The following is a 22,651-nucleotide window of genomic DNA, read 5'->3' on the forward strand; positions in this document are numbered from 1 at the left end:
TTGTGTCACGATTCGATACTATCACGATACTAAGCTCATGATACAATATTTAGCGCAATATTTTAAGCCAAAATAAAGAAGAGTTGTTGATTATGTAGAGAGATGTTTTTTTTTATTATTACTTTTTTATATATATTATTGTTATATTATTATTATTATCATCAGGACACACAAATATTCCCCCTTTGCATTACTATACATGATATTTAACATTATATATAGTAGTTTAATGTAGTAATGTCACTGAAATGTAGACTTAAAAAATTTTTCTCATGCAGTCCTCGTGCCGCGCGCACACACACGCACACTTTCGGGGTGCTCGCTATGTTCCGCCTCTCCTGCTATTAATGCACTAAACATATAAGAATAAACCATCTAAAACACTTTAAATAATCATACTACTAAAACTAAATGTGATCTGATGATTTAAACTATGTTTGCGCTTTCACTTCCGCCAGCGTGTGCGCTTCAGATGATCAATGTAATCAATCAAAATTCTAATCGCAAGAAAGCGTGTCAAAATGACTATTCCCAAACTGTAAATGGTTAGTTCTGCATTACTCACTTGTAATGCAGTTGTTTTCGCGCGTCACGCAAGCATTTGTACGTCCGTGCCCTGTTGAAAAAACAGCATATTAGGTTAGGTATGTTTTGAAGCATGGCAGCTGGTTTGAGCTGGTTTATGCTGGTTGGGACCAGCCACTTGACCAGCTCATGACCAGCTTAAACCAGCTGCCATGCTTCAAAACATACCTAACCAGCATATGCTGTTTTTTTTCAACAGGGTGTTTACTACAGTATACGCGGCGTTGTAAATCTGTACATCATATTAAGCCATCGTGTCTCTTCAGAAGACTTGGATTTAGATTAGACCATTCGATTGATTCTTTTTACGATGCCTTTATGACATTTTTGGGATCTTTTAAGTTTGAGAGGAATGGACTTTAAATGGAGGTACAGAAATCTTTCTCTGGTTTCTTGAAAAATATCTTAATTTGTGTTTTAAAGTTAAATGAAAATCTTATAGGTTTGAAACGACATGAGGGTGAGTAGGCTATATGATGACAGAATTTACATTTTTGACTGAATTAAAACGTATAAATATAGTAACTTGGATAAAACAAACTATATTGCAAATCATCTCATTTACATCAACGATATATATTGTCGCATTTTTATATCGCGATATCTCGATATGTACGATGTATCGCTACATTCCTAGTTATAATCAATGACGCTGTCGACAGTGCACAATGAATCTCTTATTTAAATCATGTTTGAACTTTTACTTATGATGAAAGCCTTTGTGAGTGCAGCAATCGAGTTGCATTGACGAGATCACTTAATTCATGGGCTCAACAGACAATCAATCATTGGCTACAATGCTCATCGCTGCAACCTTTCATACCACAGGAGTAAATCTAATTACAATGCTATAATCAACACTTTTCACGATTGGTTAATCTCGACAGCTGTAATAGTAATAGCTGCTGGAGCAGCTCTAAATATTTACTGCGCTATTAAATTCAAGATAAAATATGATAGAGCAATAATATGAACAGTGAAGGTAACAGTAATTCCTACAACACCTTACAGGCATAATTAAGCATGGAAATAAATGAAGGAAATATCTATTTGCTAAGCCAACTAATTAAACTATTAAATTAAAAATGCAATGAAAATGGTGTTGGTATTGGTACTCTGTATCGGCAAGTAATAAAAATAAAAGTATCGTATCGGATACAAAAAAGTGGTATCGGTGCATTCCTAGTAAAAATAAAAAGTTAAGCTTTTCGACATATAATACTCATTTCATATGCAAGATGACAGCCAATCACAGCAGTGGCTGTTTACACTGAAGTCTCACAGCAATGTGAGAAAAAAAATGCTGTTCATGACCCCTTGTTTGGAATGTTTTGGAATATTTAATATCATTCTTAATGTCTTGTTCAGTTAATGTTGCCTTAATTTAGTTTGATTAAATTATTTGCTAAATTAATAGATACTTTATTCATTGCACTATTAATATTTCATTCAATTTGTTAAAGGTGAAATTTATAATTTCTTACATTGCAAAAGTTTTATACATAAATAAACAAATACTTAAAACATTTAAAACATATACACACTTTATAGCAGTAACTTAAAAAAATGGTTTTTATTTTACAAGGAGCAGGTCGCTTTATGAGGCGTTTTTTGTGGTGTTGAGATCACAGGATCAGTGTAAAAATATACTTTCATATACTTTCTCTTATATAATAAATTAATCATGGCAGACTGAAAATAGTGTATTACATTGGTAACTGAAAACCTTTGCATTTTGCTAAAATCCTCGCCACTAGGTGTCATTACAAGTCAAAGACGACATCATTTCCTCAGCAATAATTTTATATTAATTCTTCACTATAACTGTAACTATTTTAATTAAAATTCTAAAAGTTCCCATGATGCAGCAAAGATTATAGAAAATGTAGACAACAGAATTAAAACCGAACTAAGACGAGAGAGAGACGAAACTAAACAGTTTCAACAACATTGACAATCACAACAAGATAAAGTTTGACTCCAATGGTTTGCTTGCTAAGCTGCACACAATGCACACCCGTCTAGGCCTCAAAATTACTCATCATGTGGTCAGTGTATCTTAAGTCGATGAGTGGTGTCCTGCTCTCTCTCTCTCTGCTCATTCTCAAGGCAGAACATGGTCAGCGCTGCAACAATATGTTCCAATCTGCTCCTGTTTCCAACATGCCTGGATCCAGAGCCTCCGCCAAGCAAACAGACGCGGCTCCATCCACCACACACACACGGTTCAGTTCAATGCACATGCTAACAGACTAGCGCACATGCGTGAACAAGCACATCTCTGTCTGTTACATATATTAAAGTGGACGGTATGCGTGTGTTAACATGCACAAGAAGCTCGGATCAACGCACACACACACACATATACAGTGAAATCCAAAAGAAAGCCCAGTGAATGTTTCGGCACCATATGGAGTGCCTATTGTTGGGAGACAACAGCAGATGATTAGCATAGAGGATTTGCATTTATGAGAACGACTTCCATTCAGAGCGTAAACAACATAGCATCATAATGCTGACTATAGCAGCTATCTGTCTAGCAGGGGAACTCCTTTCTCAGGCGTCAACACACACACACACACACACACACACACACACACACACAAATGCTGCTACTGCTGAGTTAGTGCATAACTGTGCATGGCATGAGTTTAAACATTCTCGACGAGTCTCCTTTAGTAACAGTTTGACGTCTTTTCAATAACAGAAACAGATCACACTTTTGTTAAAACTGTTTTGCTTGTGTTTTTGTGAGTAAATCCATTACAATGTCTCTCGTTTTACTTACACAATTGCTTGCACAAACACAATGCAAATACAAAACCACACCGGCTGTGTTTGGAATGGAATACCGTACTGCTTACTCCGCAGTATATATTGCATACTTTCCACTACAGTAGCCTATTTACAAAAGATGGTATGCGAAACAGCACACTACATTAAGAGGAAAATTCATGGATTAAAAATGAATTGTGCCCACTATTTGCATGCACCTTCTGCTATTGCTTTATCACCCGATTCAGCAACAAACTAAACTTTTGCTGATGGAAATTTCCACAGGACAATTTAAGTGCTAAATTGTGAAGGGTGCAGCAATGTTCCACAATTAAGGGTTGTTTTTCTGGGACTGTAGAAAGATGCCAAAAAATGCACTTGACTGCACCAAACACCTGGATATATTCCTGGTTATAATGCTCTTCTACATCATTTCATAATTATTTAATTCATTAAAATAGAAAGTGTTCATGAACATATTTTTAAAATAGTAATGCACTTACTGCCAGCTTTCTGTTAGTAATAATATTCTAAACAAAACATAATTGTCAATACTATTTGACGCTAAATTTAATTGCATCAAATTCAGCTGATTTTATAAAAATTGTACATCAAACTATGCATGATATACACTACCATTTCAAATTTGGGGTCAGTGAGTTTTTTGTGAAATAAATTAATACATTCATCTAGCGAGGATGCTCAGAAGAGACAGAAATTACATTTATAATGTTACAAAAGATATTAATTTAAAATAAATGCAGTTCTCTTAAACTTTACATTTATCAAAAAATCCTGAAAAGAATGTAACACTATTTCCACAAACATTAGGCAGCACAAATATTTGTAACATTTAATAATAAGAAATTTTAATAATAATTTGAAAACTAAGAAATGTATATCGAGTATTGAACCAGCATATTAGAATGATTTCTGAAGGATCATGTGACACTGAAGAATACTAGAGTAATGATGCTGAAAATTCAGTTTTGCCATAACAGGAATAAATTACATTTTAAAATATATCAAAACAAAACTGTTATTTAAAATTGTAATTGCAATATTACAGTTTTTACTGTATTTTTGATCAAATAAATGCAGCCATGGTGAGCATAAGAGATTTAACTGTAACCCCAAACCCTTGAATGGTAGAGCACACTGATATAGTCTATAGCACTTGGCAGAAGCAGAAGCATCATGCGTCATTGGTGTCCCTTCAAGATGCCCTGGATATTTTGAGAAGTGAGTGATATGACAAGCAGACACAGCATTTCATTCAGAAACACTTTGGCTAAAATGCCGCAAATGTTTGAATTTGCCTGAATGCTTAATTCAGCGAGCATTCCGGTCAGCATCTCGGAAACTAATATTTATTTTTGTTCATTTTTAAATCCAGGTTTGTGCAAAACATTTTGGCAGACCTATCAAAAAATGAGTCAACCAGAGACATCGTGAAAAACCACGATTGATATCGCCTCCAGTTCTTTTGTCACCCTGGAAATAGAAGGTCAAGTCGAGTGCAATGCATCATGGGATACAATATTCCACACAATGTGCTCTGGTTCTATACTGCATATTTTTACCAATGTCGTAGTTCATTTGAGTAATCCATGCATTCAGAAAATTTGCATAATGTGCACAGCGTACATATTACATACTATGTTCTTTCAAAAATAGAACATGCCATTGTGAACCCCCCACACACAAACACAAACGGAAGCTGTTCTTACCGAGCTGCACATCCATGGCAAGAAGCTTGTTTTCAGAGGGAAACAGAATCCTGGGGGGCTCTTCAGTCAGAGGAGCTGAAACAGACACAGAGTGTTATTTTTACTAAGTGACATCAAGCACCTCTGATGAAGCACACACTCTCTCCCTCTCTCTGCCCACACGTTCGTGATTGGATGAGTAAACTCCAGCATCTCGCCATCAACATCTCAGCGAGAATTGTCTTGGTCTCCCCAGTGCTCTCGTTTCTGTTTTTCTTGACTTTTTTTCCCCCCTATCCATCAATCCTCCCCACATCTCTCTCTCTCTCTCTCTCCAGATCTTCCTCTCCCCATGTGGGCACGATGCTCCAAATTCCAGCTCATTTCCTTCGAGTCAGAGGTGTGTACGTGTCTTTCTCTCTGGTGATTATGCTGACTGTGTTTGTTCATTTGGCTTTTCTCAAGCACAGGATTGCTGTAGGTAATACTACACGCGTCATGTCACTGTGGCTGCATACGTGTGCGTTTGCATTCGGCTTTATGTAACTCTTAAAACTCGAGGATGTATATTTGTGTGTGTTTGCCGCGGCTCTAGATTGGTTCTGGGCTGTGAGTGTGTGTGTGCGTGACGTGGGGGGTACACTTAATAGACAGCGAGCTGGTGGAAGTTTAAGCCGCGCGATCGCTCATCCAAAATCCAATTTTCACTCGGCGGAGAAAAGCGCACTGGCCCCTCCCGACGGATTATTCCGGGTGACTGACGGATAGCAAACAGCAAATTAATGAATTATGCTTCCAGAATATACACATCTCACTGTTGACCCATGCAGCACATTTCCCTGTTCAAGTTATAAGGGGAAATGGACACATTAGCATGGTATGCAAGACGGTATCACTTAAACCTTAAAATCACAGTATGAGAAAACCAGTATCATGGTAACGGTGCACATCACAATTTAGATTTATGCTGAAAAAAGAAAAAACTAAACTAGAAAAAACGACTAAATTGAATAATATAAATTGTCATCTGGTAATGCTCAATATTGGACAATCTAATATATTAACACGCATACCATCTCATTATAGATGTCATTTTAAAGATATGCTTGTTTTTATTCCATACACCTTGCTGATCGTGTGAAGTTGCACCAGAATAACTATACTATTTTAAAAATATGGAAATTAATTAGCAAAAACAAGTTAATGTAACCTCTTATGTTTGACCCAGCTACTGGGTTGACTAGTAAAATAAATATTTTTTTAAATCCAGAGGTCAAAACGGATTTACAACACATGTATTTCTTTTAGTAAAGTCAGAGATGTGTCTTTTGGACAGCAAATCAATTTCCACACAACCTTGGTAAAAAGTCTGTAATTCAGCCGGGAATTTTTATGCGGGTGTTGGGGGTAAACTATTACCATCCGAATAAAGCTTATGACCGATTTCAGTGGTTTATAAGGTGAAGTGAATTGCAACGTTAATTTTGGCTTGTTTCTTCTTCACAAAGCCAACAAATGACTTCAGAAGAGTTGTAATACAGCTCACGAGTCTTATAGACCACTTTTATGGTACTTTATTTAAGCTTGCGACCTTCAGTCCCCATTCATTGTATGTACTTGTAAAATACAGCACAGCCTTCACAATAATCCTTTTGTGTTCCATGGAAGATCATATGAGTTTGAAACAACATGGGGGTGAGCAAATGATGCAAACTAATTTTTGAACTATTCCTTTAATTTGTGAACTATTCCTTTAAAATATATATTTTTGGGGAATATGAGGGTCTTTAATGAGCCTGTCAAGAATGTAACTATCATAACATGCTTTAAACGCAGCTTGAGGACGTGCAGAGATTGAGAGGACGAGAGAAAAGAGAGAAAGCGAGAGAGGATGAGTCACCATACAAATTGCTTGCTGTCTGGTAGAACAATTACACAGCTAATCTAAGCAATGAGCAATGTAGTGTCACCACGACTCGAACCCACAACCATGACAAACATCCTTAATATGAAGATGCTATCGTCTCTATGTCTAAAAGTAAAAAGACAAGGAGACAGAGAGGAGAATTCACTAAGACTGAATTGCGGCCACTGACAGCACCATTTATTTGCGAACACTGTCTGCGTTGTTTGAGCGCCCAATTCACTAACATCCACAAAATCGGTGCTGAATTTAGATACAAAGGAGGTCTTTGCACTAAAAAGCATCAAAATAGTTAGACCAGATTGTGATAGTGAGTGAATAAGCAGCTTTTTTGTGTTGCGTTGAAATACTGTATGCAAAAAAGGCAAAACTGTTTAGTGAATCCATCCCTGAGAGAGAGAAGAGCACAGAGGGAGATGAAAAGAGAGAGATAGAGTGTAAATGTGGGTTGGCTTAGAAGCAAGGGATGAGGGATGTGACGGAAGGATAGCGTGATGCAGAAGAGGAGAGAAATAAAAACACTCAGGCCAGCGCGGTGGGGAGACTGGTTACACTCAGCAGGGGGGAAGCCACAACCAAGGAAAAAAAAAACTACAAGAATCAGTCAGCTTTTAAATTCCTCCATGCTCTGTTTGTGTGTTGACGTCCTTTCTCACACACATCCGTAGAGTCGTTTCTGTGTGTGAGATGAGTTCACGGAGTTTGAGACTGATATATTGACAGACTGCGAGTAGGAGAGGTGTGATAGCGCAGGCTCCCTCTGAGGTTCACAACTATTTTTCTCCAACACACAAACACACAAACACACACACACACATGCGCACGCGCACACACACACATGCGCACGCGCACACACACACACACACACACACACACACACACACACACACACACACACACACACACACACACACACACACACACACACACACACACACACACACACACACACACACACACACACACACACACACACACACACACACACACACACACGTAGTGTTTTCATCTTTTATGGGGACTTTCCATAGGCGTAATGGTTTTTATACCGTACATACCGTATATTCTATCCCCCTACACTGCCCCTGCCCCTAAACCTAACCCTCACAGGAGACATTCTGCAATTTTACATTTTCAAAAAACATCACTTAGTCTGATTTATAAGATGTTTTCCTCATGGGGACCTAAAAATGTCCCCACAAGGATGAGGATTTCGGATATTGTTATCTTTGTGGGGACATTTTGTCCCCATAACGTGATGATTACCAGTCCACACACACACACACACACACACACACACACACACACACACACACACACACACACACACACACACACACACACACACACACACACACACACACACACACACACACACACACACACACACGCACATTCAAACTCTCCCACAAATGCTTTGCCCCCAAAACATAGCTGGACATGCTTAAAATTGTATAAATGTCTATGCATTAGATGCACGTTTCCAAGTTGGAAGTCTGAATTCGAGTACTGTTCTATTGCACTTTTCCAGGCACATTCTAGACATTCTAATTTTCCGAATCGAACGAGACAGAGCATCACTAGAGGCACCTGTGTAAAATTAATGGGAACTGACTCCATAGCTCCATTAAAATGATCTTGGAATCAGTTGATTGAAAGTAATAGCAAAAATAAGATGCAATGCCTAATGCAATAACATTCATAAATTGTTGTGTCATAGAGTGGCTTAAGTGTCTAAATAATACCAAAATATTCTAGAATCAAATGTGAGGCCATCTGTCCGACAGCTAACGCTTGGCCAAAATTGGGCCATGCAACAGGACAATGATCCCAAGCACACCAGCAAATCTACAATAGAATGGCTGAAAATAAAAGAATGAAGGTCCAGACCTTAACCCGACTGAAATGCTGTGTTGTGACCTTAAGAGAGCTGCGCATAAACAGATGCCCGCAAACCTCAAAGAACTGAAACAATGCTGTAAAGAAGAGTGGGCCAAGACTTCTCCAGAACGATGTGAGAGACTGATAAAGTCATACAGAAAATGATTACTTCACATTATTGCTGCTAAAAGTGTCTCTACACGCAACTGAATCATAGGGTGTACTTAGTTTGTCACCCATGGCTTCTCCATTTTGGCTTTATTTTTGTCAAATAAATAAATGACAGTGTCCTGTCATGTGGTGTTGTTCATCTGAGGTTGGATTTACATCATTTGAATACCTGCTAATGGATTTATTATTATATCCTGAACTGATAATATATATATACATACACATACACAGTATATACAGTACAGTATATATATATATATATTTCAAATGCTACATCAATCCTGTCTCAATTGTTATGGGTCCCCCTGGACTTGTGTTCCCCTAGAAACATTCCCACCTTTCACCCAATTAGTTTACGGCCCTGCACACACACGGCAGTAACACACATTCCACCTTTTTTACATTCCACTCCAGTAGTTCTTCCCCTCAGAGCTTCCTTTTATCTCACAGTTTATTTCTCAAGGACATCTGAACAGGAATAATGCACAGCATGAAAATCTCTGTCATCACTGAAAATAGAGTCAGATATTCTGAATGCTCTACAAAAGTGAATCGTATCCAACGCAGTGTGCTGCAGAGATCGCAATGAATATATTCTTGTGTCCTCCCAAGCATCAAATCTGCCCTAGTTTCGCCAGCGAACCGTGCTCTGGCTAATGCTAGGACACTTTTGCAGGGTAAAGTTCACACAAGGTTTATCTTGTAGTTTAAGCTGCAGTTAAGTAAGGCTGTGTATTCTCGGTTCTCGGACCGTTTAAGGTGCGTGTTTTTCATTAGCTGTTCCCTTGTTTTGAGTTTATATGTAATGGAAAAATAGTGTTTCAGCAGTCAGAGGGGCATGTGCATTATTTAACCTACACTGCACAAAGAGTTATGCAATATGAACTATGACAGAGAGAGATTAAAAAAACTGTCTGGGTCCCACATCAGAATCAGAGGCGTTTTTTCTGAGAAAAATGCAACAATAGAATTATATCTTAATATTGGAGTGCTCCACAAAACTGGAGGAAATGGACAGACTAATTACAAAGTGAATTACTCACCCACTCAGACGACATCCCTTTATGTCAGGTTCAAATCAAAATAGACTTGAAATGACTTGATGAATGATGATCTACGAAAGAGACGGTTTTAGCGACTTATCTCTTACCACTTATCTCGGATATATTAAAGCTGCACCTCAGTGTCTGCAATCATCACATCTACAGTGTTTACAGAGAATTTGTCGACTGATGACCAAAAAGAAGAAAATATATACTTTTTACTGTACTATTGTAGTTATTATTTTGAAGCAGTTGGTATGAGGTGTTTGTGCTGGAATGCTGTGTTTGGTTTTCGCCAAACCTGGTGTTATGCATTATTTGGCCTTGTCGGTCCAAAGGACATTGTTCCAGAAGTCTTGTGGTTTATTCAGATGCAACTTTGCAAACCTAAGCAGTGCTGCCATGCTATTTTTAGAGAGAAGACATTTTCAAACATGCCATACTTGTCCAATCTTTTTCTAAATGTACTGTCATGAACTTTAAAATGTAACATGTTAACTGAGGCCTGTAGAGTCTGAGATTTTTGCTTTTTATTTGAGCATTGGGCGGTCAGAATTTGTCACCCAAACACGTTTTGCTACCAAACTAGTTTGTCACCCATTGCATCTCCATTTTGTCCTATTTCTTTTTGCTAAATAAATAGGGTTGTTGTTCATCTGAGGTTGTATTTACCTCAATTTAAAACCTGCTAATGATCAGATGATTTTTTATTATGTCCTGATACTTAAAACCATAAAATGTATTAATTATACAGTATATATATTAACACCTCAATAGCTTGTCATAAAAATAATGCATGCACAAATTGTGCTTTGCGTGATTTAAGTAATTTTAAGATTCCATTTTGTGATATATTATTAATATAATATAAACTGATGTATCCAAATATGCCACAATAATGAAAACACAAACCAGTCCCCTCTATTTAAATGTATATTTTGTAATATATATTCATATTCTTATTATTATAAAAAACGATGTAAAATCCAGTATAATTAATTGAATGTTGTGTTATAATTAATTCATGTTGCCCCCGCCCCACCTAAATAAAAAGTTTATAAAAATATATTTTAATATAATTAATATAATATAAATGAATGTAGAATCCCATAAATAATTTTATTTTACATACAAATATTTTAAATAATGAGAGCACAAATCGGTCTCCTATCTAAATGAAAAATTGTATATTAATACAATTGTAATATTTTATTATTATTATTATAGACCTATAAATGTATCAGAATATTAATACAAATTAATTAATGTAAAAAATAATTAATACACAAATCGTGCATTACAATTTGTGGTCCTGCAACCTAAATAAAAATAATAAAATGTGTTCAGATTAGGATAAAATAAAGTGGATTCATACTTAGAATTACTAGCTACGGCTATGTGTATAAATAATACAAAATAAAAACAATAGCAGCCAATGGAAATTCCCCAACATGCATAAAAATTAGTGTGTGTGCGTTATTGGGTGACTAAGAGAGAGTTAAGTTGTCGCACTCTCACTTAGCGGCATCTGTAATTATAATTAAATATGATTACATAACTCTACTGATTACGGGCACGTGCACACACACACACAAAACACACACACACACACAAAAAACACACAAACACTTATCTTGTCCTGATTAGACTTGACAGATGCAAGGTGTTGGGAGCATGTGTAAAGAGCGTGCTATCGCAGCCCCAGTGCACTATAGGGGATTTCGAGACAACGGGGGCTCCAATCAACATGGAGATCAATGGATAAACAAACAAAACGCACTCTTACCCATGTGTCATTTTGTAACCACTTAATACCCACCCTGACATTCAGCTCCGCTTCCTCAGTACCCACAAACCCTTCTGTCATCTATGGGTGACTGGTTCAATCTGAGCGACTGTCCTCGCCTGACCGTTTCCATAGAGACACAGTGGGAAGGACACAAGTTGGTACAGGTGGGAGAGGTAAAGATAGGTTGGCATTGTCCCTGGAACACTCCGTCGCGAGTCCCTCCCGGGCACACAAGCTTACAAGCTTACACTGCTCCAAACCTGCCGTTGGCATGGACACCACGCAAGTGTCCATGGAAACCACATTGTCTGTACTAAAATAGCAATAGCTACTTTTGGAAACTGTTTTCCAGCAAGCGCTACAACACACAGCTCTGCATCCGGAAGCTGTACACCTAATAAATGCAACAAATGAGAGATAACTAGGGTATTTTTTCTCAGGAGAAAAAAAAAATCTGAGAAGCAGGTAACTTGTGTAAAAGCCTAATTTTGATCTCCATTTTATGCATTGCAGTCTAGGACAAATAATCAAAATATTAAATATTATATTATTTTCTAGAATAAATTACAGTAGTTTCAATGACATTCCTGTTCTTTTAAATGTATTCATTTATTTAACAACTTTAATATGTAAAAACTGCATTTTATATGACCTGTGGTTACTAAAGCATGCTCAATGCAAAATAAAATAATAATGATTAACCAGAATTATGAATAATTCAATTTTATAGTAGTTCTGATAAACTGAAGTGTGCTGGAAAATAAAATGGGCCAGAGAAAATATCATGTGGTGGAAAGTTAATGTCTGACAAAAAAATATTTATTATATATATTGTACAGTATATATTGTGAGGGAAATATATACGTATACATATATAAGTGTACAAATAAGTTCCCTCACAAACCGCTGGTTTCAGAGACATTTTCCCCTACATGATTTGATAGCCTTATATAATAAATATAATGAAGTGATATTAAAAAAATACGAATTGTCCCATTAAGTGTTCCTTATTACAAAAAAATCTGATGCTTGTATTCATTACTGAGCACCTCAACCATTTCTAATGATTTCATATTCTCTGTTGCCATCTAATTTAAAAACACATTCAGCTGTTTTTCTTTTTTTTTTTCCCTGTGTCTTTGTAACATTATCTTGTTTTCTCCAACCACAGGCAAAGCATGATGAATCACTGGGTGAGAGAGAGGGCAGCAGACCGGCCAGGTCAACGTGCAGGACTACAGACTCTACAAGAGCACGATGCTCCTGTGTCCTGTAGATATATAATAGGACTCAGTACTGTACTGAAAGTCAACTTCAATGTTAAAACGCAGCCTGAACTATTTCTCTCTCTTATTACTATAATAATCATCTTCTATGACTGATACAGAGTTCACACCCAGCTACACACATACAGCTCACACAGGAAGTAAAAAATGTTTCTGTTTGTGAGTGCGTGTATGTGCAACGTGCATGATTAACTGTTTAAACACACATTTTTGGCCCTCTGCCTCGAGAGAGGATGTACAATAGCACTGATTCACATCATTGGGCGTGTATTTTTGTAGGTCAGTTTCACGCTTCAAATTTTCAGACATGCATGCGCACAAAAAACCTACCGCTCCAATCGTTGTTGTCGAAAACCATGTCCGCAGTAATAGACTGTCTGTAAGTACTCAAAAACAAGAAAATGATTCTGTGTTCTTCCGCTAACTTCCTCCCTCAGGCACACAGGCAGCTCCACCAGATAACCCGCTGCAGAGATGTACCATCGAGGCAAGTTTCTGTAGCAATTATAGAGACGTACTGCTGTAACCAGCTCAAAACAAATTGAGCTATAGTGCTTTGATTCTTCTGTAACTGCTATACAACTCCTAACATCAAAACTCGGTCTCCGTGACGAGGGTTAAATCGAGCTACGGACTAAATTTTACTGTTAATGGTGGTTTTTCCGTTGAGAATCATTTGCTGTCCTGGACTATAAGTTCCATCCAGGAAATCGTCCCTGGGAGTCTAATGCCATCCTAAAATAGGATTTAAATGAGCACAGGAAGAGAAGCGCAGAGTGTTTTAATAGGTTTCAACTGAATGAGGGTTTAGGAAGGAAGAGAGAGTAACATCTGACCTCTTTTCACCTGTACGTGCCATTTTATTGACCTGCTATAGTGGCAGAAAGGACCGAATCCACAAGGGGCCAATAAAATCGGTTTAATCGTAGACAGAGATGTTTAAACGTAAAAATATAGATGAAAATGACCTTTCCACAGCCGGATAAGTGTTGTGTCTGTATAAATGTCATTCTCTATCTCTCTCTATCTCTGTTATTGTGTGTGTAGAGCAGTAATAGAGGTCAAATATGTGTAGTGGGAAGAGCACATGCTCACGACACATATGAGCAGTTGTGCTCACGGGAACGCAGGTCTGCCCTTGTGTTATAACTCAATCTCATTCTCCCTCATTGTCTCTCTCCACTATCCTAAATGTCAAAAGCCCATGAATAATACAAAAAATGGCTGTGCTATCATTAACCACTTCATCACTGCATTTTACCATAAAACACCCTGGTTACTGTATATACAGTATTTAAAGCTAAATGATATTCTTAAGTTCCTGATGCAAGTCTGCACAAAACACTCTTTGCATACTTTATCTATACACTGTAATAAATGATGGTAAGTTTTTACAGAAAAAAAAGAGTGTAAAGATGCAAAAATTGTTACTGGTTTAGCTTCACTTTATAAGCAAATGTATGTTTTTGCAAGTAAAAACTATGAATTTCCATATAATTTACGGTGAAAAATAGTAAAATAACGTTTTTTACGATAAACATAACATTTTATGTAAATCATTTTGTCAGTTATGTACATTAGGGTGTTTTGTGTAACACTTTGTTATTTAGTTAATGTTTATGGAACTATTTTCATGTGTGTATACAGGTATGTGTAATGTTTTGTAATGTATGATTGTCCATGTTTTATGGACAAGCCACTTACGATGAACCCTGATTCCTCAAGTGGCTTTCTAATGTACTACCTGTATTATTATGGTGGTCATCAGTAAATTTTGCTGTACAAAGCAGATTCTGATGTATTATATAACTTAATGAAACACAGTTATACATTGTAAAGGCATTATGTAATACCTGAAACATTTTCCCTGTATATTATAATAATGAATTTCTTGCAATCACAGCTGCTGTTTTCTTACTTTAAATTAAACAGAATGTGTTTTAAAGTGTAGATCATACAATGAGGGACAAGGAACATACTGAAGTTGAATAATTATTATTGTTTGTATTTTCATTGTATTGTCTTTTTTGTTAAATAGTGCATAACTACACTAATTAAACTTTTTGTCACTATCTTACACTGTTCTGTTATTTTCTGTATTCGGTCTGTGTTGCAAAAAATACATCTCCTATTTCAATTACAGAAAATGTCTTTTAAAAATAAATGAAAAAAGCAAAAATTAAAGAAACCGCTCAAGCACTCTCATTCTTAAACGTATGATTTTTTTGCATCTGTGGAACATAAAAGGATATAAATGAGGAATGATGATTTTGACTATCAAGCTCAAAAAAGCAGCCCATATGACTCATGCACTATATTTCGAGTCTTATGAAATCATATGATAGCTTTGCGTGAAGAATAGACTGAAAAGTTGTATTCACTGAAAAACTTGTTCATTAATGATACATACACCAAAGTCGTTGTTAACAAAAGCATGGCACAGTGAGTGTGCCTGAAACCAAAAAAAAGGGAAAAAAGGATAATACCACACGCTCCAAAAAACAACCAACCCCTCTCAGCAAAACTATCACAGCAAGTGCTCTCACACACTGAAGAGACGTCACACGGTACTACCTGTCACGCTCAAATAGGTCGTCCTCCGCACCAGAAAGTCTCCAAAAACCAGCCCACAGGTGTAGTTGCCGATGTCATCCTCCCTCACTTCCTGTATGGAGAGAATGTCCGCGGTCTGTAGCACGCTGCTCCTCCACTGCTGCACGTTACACTCCTGCACACCCGCAGGCAGAGAAAAAGAGAGAAAAACTATGTAGAAACAAAGAGACTGCACCATATTGCATGTGTATATACAAACACATTTGTATAGTCATAATGAAAAAACTCAGAGGGGAATTCAATAAGAATAACAGTGCTTGCCGACAGCATGCAAATCAAGTAACGGCACAAACACGTCCAAAAAAGTCAGCGCTAAACACAATTTCTTGATCTTTCAGGTCATTGTCGCAACACTGCGATCCAGACACCCGAGTCGGCTCTTTAAAATGCAGAAAGTGCACTCGAATGTATTTTATACTGCTCTTATGCTAATTTGATCATTATTTGATGAATTACTGTTGCCATGATCGATAGAAAATGTACACAAACACTCTCTTTTAAATAATTGTCTGTTTATGGCTTTGCATGTGCGGTAAAAGCACATTAGGCAAATAGCGCTAACTTTTGTGAATAAGACAACGTATAATAACCCTAATTTACATAAAAAGGAGGTGTGTTTGCCCTGAAAAGAATGACAATGGCTTAATTGAAATTCTCTGGGGGCAATGATGCTGGATCGCAGGTGGTTTGTGAATAAGACGCTGGTTTGTGCATTGAACGCCGCAACTGTTTAGTGAATTCACCTCACAGTATTTCCCACCGTACCTTGTACCACGTTATCTGCATTTTTTCTCCGGGCTGAACGTAATCCTGGATATCAGGACAGGAGATGTCTTTACTCTTGCCCAGTTCTCCTTTCTCAGTGTAGCGCAGTTTTGAATTATAACATCCTGCAGTGTCATTATCAGCAACCAACAGAGTCATAGACACCTTCATACAAAACGTGGAATTCCTGTAACACACACACACACACACACACACACACACACACACACACACACACACACACACAGAGAGTATATAAACTGTGCTTTCCGCAATCAGATTAACACATACTCACCCAGAGACATCAAATTTGTTATCTCACAGATCCTATACACTAAACGAATTATACAAGGATAAAACCTGATTTTATTTGTTATTCAACCATGATAGATGTAATTTGACCACGATGGAACACAATTTGTCTGCAATTTTCATGTGGGGCTACAAATAATTAGCATTTTACTGATGGAATATGAGAATCAAATGAATAGTAAATGTTTTCTCAAAGGTTTTAAAGAGTCATTTCTTCTTCTTTTTTATCACTTTACATGTTCTCTGAGGTCCACTTTTAATGTTCATTAATATTTTTCACCAGAAAAACAAATAATAAAACTAAATTAATATTCCACCCTCTCTATGACCCTTAGAATTAAACTAGTTTTCTTTTCTTTTCTTTTCTTTTTTTGTTCAAGACTTCTATCAAAGATGAGGAAGTATGGAATGAGACATTTTTTAGTTATAAAAATGACAGTATGCTTTCATAGTACAATGAGCATTTATTTATTTATTTAATAACAAAAAACACCCTGATTTCTCATTTATATGACCCTGCATTTTGATTGCCTTAAATTCCAAGTCAAACTAAATTACACAGCCCCAAACGCATATTCAGATGCACACTCGCTCTGTACACACTATACACACGCTCTGGAACTCGGAAGCGTTGCATGTCAACACACACTTCTCTACATTGATGTGTCTCCATTAAAAGTGCATTAGTGTTTGTTTTGTCCAAAGGCTTTGAGTTTAATCGCGGTTGATAAGATTTGTTGAAATTTGACCTTTTCAGTGTAATGACCTCACACCTCCTACCGGGTTACCATGGTTACTGAGTGCTTGGGGCGGCAACCTGCAATGCACTTGTCTTTCATAAAATGCATAAACAAATTTACCCCAAAAAATACCTATAAGCTCTCTCTCTCTCTCTCTCTGCCCTATTAACTATATAGAAAAGACACATTTTTACACGCTCACTATTCTCAGATACCCGCATATGTCAACAGAGTCTCTTTTTATCGCCCTATAAACCTAAAAAGAATACTAAAATATCTGTCTCCTATCGGTGTGTTGCTGAAAACTATTGTTTATGGTTTAATCAGCTCAAAGACAGTCTCAGAGGAAACACAATAACAACAACAACAACTCTATTTCCTGTTGCTAACTGGGTTCTTATAAACAAAGCTCTATAGCTCTGTCCTAAACCTAGCGAGCTGCCTGTTTACTGCCTACACAGGCAGCCTCCTTCTTAGGCAGTATCCTAACTGGACTGGAATCTCATAAGTGACAACTAGTGGTAATTCATTGGTTTCCAGGGGATCCATGTTTGGCTAGTTAATTTAGGCTGTTATTCACTGCTGATAAATGCTGTAATCTTAATGTGCTGACAAAAACGTTAGTTTTTCCCCCCCCTCAATTGCCACCCATTCAAAAGTAGCTGTGCACACTGACAAAATCACACAGACTAACATCATCCATAAATCATAAACCATCCTATAAATCATCCAAATTTCATTACTGATGTGAAAAGGCAGTAAGAAGAAATTTTGAGATTCAACATTACAGCATAAGCTAACATGCAATACTCTTAAAGGTCCCATGGCATGGATTTTTTTGTATTATTTTGTTTCCTGAGGTGTACTTATATTGTTAGTATGGTTTTTACATCAAAAAATGTCATAACATGGAAATAAAAAGCATTTTTTCTATACTGATATGTATATGTATATATATATATATATATATATATATATATATATATATATATATATATATATATATATATATATATATATATATATATATATATATATACTATGTTCTGTTTCAAGGGGCGTGTCTGATGTGAGACTTCAGTGAAAACGCCCACTGTTGTGATTGGCTGACATCTTTGCATTTGAAATGAGTATTAGATTATGTGGCGGAGGGGGCGTGGTTTAGCGAGATCTGCAAGCGCTGCCAGAGAGAGAGATGGACTGCATGTGGACCAGAGAGACCTTAGAGCTGGAGAAAGATAGCTGAGAAAGTTATATTGTACTGAGTTGTTGAGAGCGCGAGTTTATTTTGTTTGTATCTGAGAGTTCTGAATAAACACGAGTCCCAGTCACGCCAACCCTGTCTTCTTCCTCCTTATTCTACGAATTTTGTAACATGTGGAACCCCTCTCGAAATACTTTTACTACGAGTTTTTACCATCCCAGCTGTCGAGATGAACAAATCGTGAAAGTATTGATTATAGCATTATTTTTAGATCTTTTCCCATCACATGAAAAGCTGCAGTGATGAGCATTGAGTACACATGCAGTCTGTTGATCGCGTGAATGCAGTGATCTCGTCATTGCAGTGCTATTTCTCTCACAAAATGCTTTCACCACAACTAACAGCAAACACGACATCGACATGAATACAGTAAGAGCTTTGTGCAGCATAGCATCGTCATTCATTAGAACGGCAGTTTGGGTAAGTGTGCAGATACACTCGCGATGTGTGATTGACAACACCGAACATTATAAAGAGAGTGTTCTTTGATCGCTAATCTAGCTTCTAATCAAAATTGAAATAACAGATTTGTTTCATGCTACTAACAGAAACGATGTGAAGTTTATCGTTTTAGTCACTGGCTTGATTCACTGATGCATTACGCTTAGGGCATCAAGACGGCCATCGGCGGGACTGACAGTATTAACGATTTAGAGAGAAAGTCTGCGTGAACTTGAATGATTAGCTACACATCTGAAATCACTGATCACAGATCAGGCATTAATGAACACTGTTACTCACTGTTTGTGGCGGTGCTGTCGAATCCATATCGTAAAAGTCTGTTTGGAAAGCCTGTGCTGATAAACGGAATCCATTCTCTCCAAATTCTCTGGGCGGGCAAAGCAGAGGAAGGGGAGGTAACCGTTCCCCGTATGACGGCATACAGGGAAGATTCCAGATCGGCTCGTCTAAGCTCACATTTTATCAAAGTCAGAGCAGGACACCCAGAACTCGGTTTACACCTATCAACATTTCTAGCCACTTGGGGACCATATACAGGCTAGGGGAGCTCATATTAATGTTAAAAAACCTCATAAAATGATAATTTCATGTCATGGGACCTTTCAGGGCTGTTAACACCAAGGACGATAACTATATCAATGACCACCTATAAAGTTTAAATGCTTGTTCTAATACTGTGAAAATAGGGGAATCCACACCACAGCAAGGAACACTATTGTTGGAATAACTTTCAGAAAGATTTTTCTTGCTGATGAATGATTAAAACAGCCCAACAGAATCCATCTGACTTTCAAAGTGGCAGACAACATAACTGCAGCGAGCACTTTATGAACAGAGCATTATTGTCTATATTATGGACACTAATATAGTTATTGTTATCGTTCTTGCTGTATAAAGCATACAAAAAGAAAAAAGGTATTTTAAATTAGATTGGAATTTTTTTTTTACCAATAGACCTTTTTCACATTTCTGGGTTTCTCAGAAGCGGAAGTCGTCATAGTTGGGTTAACTTTTATAGCCGTGAATGAGAGTACATTAAATATATTGTTTGTGTCCACATTTGCTCAAATAGCAAAACTCCACAATAGTGATTTCACTACTTTCAAAAAGAGGAAAAAATAGAGTGAGATTGATAATGGCAGTGAAAAGAGAGAAATATGTCATTTTTACCTTGTTTTTTGTAATTTGATGTAATATAATTATATAATTAAAAATTATTAATGTTTTAAATGCACTTACATAAAAAAAGAGAAGAAAATACAACAAACTTTGCAAGATTTACGATATTGATGATCGTTAAAACGCATCATCACAGTCTGTGAAAAGGGTCTATACCTTTAAGAATTGAATGCAATGTACATACTGTATATTTCTTTAAAGGGATAGTTCACTTAAATCCATGTCAGGCCAGTTGTGTGTGAGGTCACTTTGTAAAGAAATACTATGCACCTATGCACTGAACACATAATACGCATGTGCATGAGATCACCGTTTTCACTAATTTGTGCTTACGATACAGAATTGTTTTCAAAAACGTACACTTTGAATCTCATTTAAAAAAGTTCCCCAAAACACTGTTGTTAAGTAAATGAACAGCCAAAACGCATAAAAAGGTTTCAGTTTTTGAGTTGAAAACGGTGTTGTGTAAACGGCCCCTCAATCTGTATGACGAATATTTTGAGAAAAGTGTTTTGTTGTCCATAAAATGAAAGTCAATGAACATCAATGTTGTTTGGACTCCAATGTTCTTCACAACTACTTCTTTTGTGTTCCACAAAAAGAAAAAAGAAAGTCGTACAGGTTCAGGAGAACTATCCCTTTAAAATGTCTCACAACTCGTCTGCCATCATGGATGATTATTTTCACTGCATTCTGGGATTGTCTTCTTTGCAAAGGACATTACATTTGATGCTGCATTAGAAATTATCTTTTGAAACCACCTTCACATTGGGAACAGGTGTATCTATCAGGTCTCAGTTTAACCAAGTATATTTTGTGTAAAGCATGTAAAAAAAAGATTACTGTACAGTTTGTTTACTGTACACTCACACATACACAATGAGAGTGACAGTCTGTGATGCAAAAGTGAATATGATGAGTAGATTATGTGCTTTGACCTCAAGTCGGTTGGAACCTGAGCAAATGAGGACCCTGGAGAGTTGCCTGGCTGTTTAATATGTGTGACAGTGGCCTGCGGCATTATGGGAAAGTGCTGGAGTGTCAGTGTTTGATTGATGGATGACAGAACGTCTCACTGTCCTCTGCCATCGCTCACTTATTTCACTTCCAGTTTAACTCTCTCTGAGAAGATTCAAATACAGACACACAACCCTTACACACACCCACACACACACACACAATACATACAGACACTAATACACACACACGCTAATTTTCTCAGCATGACACTTTTCTTGAAGGCTTTGAGAGACAATCAAAAAACATCAAAGGAGGAAGTTAAGCATGTTCCCCAAACCGGCTAATGTCCGAAAGGCAGAGTGTGTGCGTGTGTATCCCTGTGGATTTGCATATTTAAGCGTATGAGTGTTCACGCATACACATGTGCGCACGTCTCACTCTCTCACCTCAGAACGCAGGAGTAGAGACCGGCGTCCTGCAGCTCAGCTGGCCGAAACCAGATGGCGTCTTCCTCTTTGCTCATGCGTACCCCGTCAAAGGAGATGGGCTCCTCAAAATCACCATGTCCCAACCCAGAACTCCGGTACCACATCAGACTAAGTCCAATGCTCTGTGCCTGGGTGTAGTTGGCTCTGATATAACCATAAAACAGAGCACACTTTATCCGCACCGGCTCTCTATGCAACACCCGGTACTTCAGATAGTCCACGGACCAATCAGTGCAGCCGTCCACTGCAGAAAGACAAGAGGACAGAAATATTTAAGTCTCCGCACCTTTAGAATTTTGCAACGTTTCTTTATTAAACACCATTTGATGTCACTGGCTATCCAGCAAAACATAAGACATGCAATGTAGGTAAATCATGACAGAATTATCTTCATAAGGTGAAATATCTCTTTAAGTTACATTATAATTCATTGAGCTCAATTATTTAATCCATAAACACTGTAGGTTAAATAAAACTCATTACATTTCCCAGATAAAGCTTTAGATACGAACACACACTTATGCAACTGTGATAAAAGTCACATCTTTGAGCTATTGAAATGCAGATTTTTTGACAGAAAATCTTATAATCATTGAGATGTTAAAGTCAATATGAGTCAGATTTCATTTTAAAGCCTGGTTGCTATAGAGAAGTTAACCCGTGCAAGTAATTATACACTAACTAATTATGTTTCATTGTTGTAAT

At 37.2% G+C, this 22,651-nt stretch overlaps 1 protein-coding gene across 1 annotated transcript in view; it reads right to left on the minus strand.

Annotated features, from left to right (window-relative positions):
- il1rapl1a (interleukin 1 receptor accessory protein-like 1a) overlaps window positions 1–22,651 on the minus strand; it is a 95,602-nt gene that overhangs the window by 26,860 nt on the left and 46,091 nt on the right. The window contains exons 3-6 of the mRNA XM_079821322.1: window positions 21,905–22,190; window positions 16,542–16,728; window positions 15,738–15,891; window positions 5,091–5,165 (exon numbers count right to left, since the gene is read on the minus strand). Of these exons, the coding sequence (XP_079677448.1) occupies window positions 5,091–5,165; window positions 15,738–15,891; window positions 16,542–16,728; window positions 21,905–22,190 (702 nt within the window). The remainder of the gene's footprint in view (window positions 1–5,090; window positions 5,166–15,737; window positions 15,892–16,541; window positions 16,729–21,904; window positions 22,191–22,651) is intronic.

The sequence above is a fragment of the Gobio gobio genome, assembly GCF_949357685.1.
Source record: "Gobio gobio genome assembly, chromosome: 7".
Lineage (NCBI taxonomy): Eukaryota > Metazoa > Chordata > Actinopteri > Cypriniformes > Gobionidae > Gobio > Gobio gobio.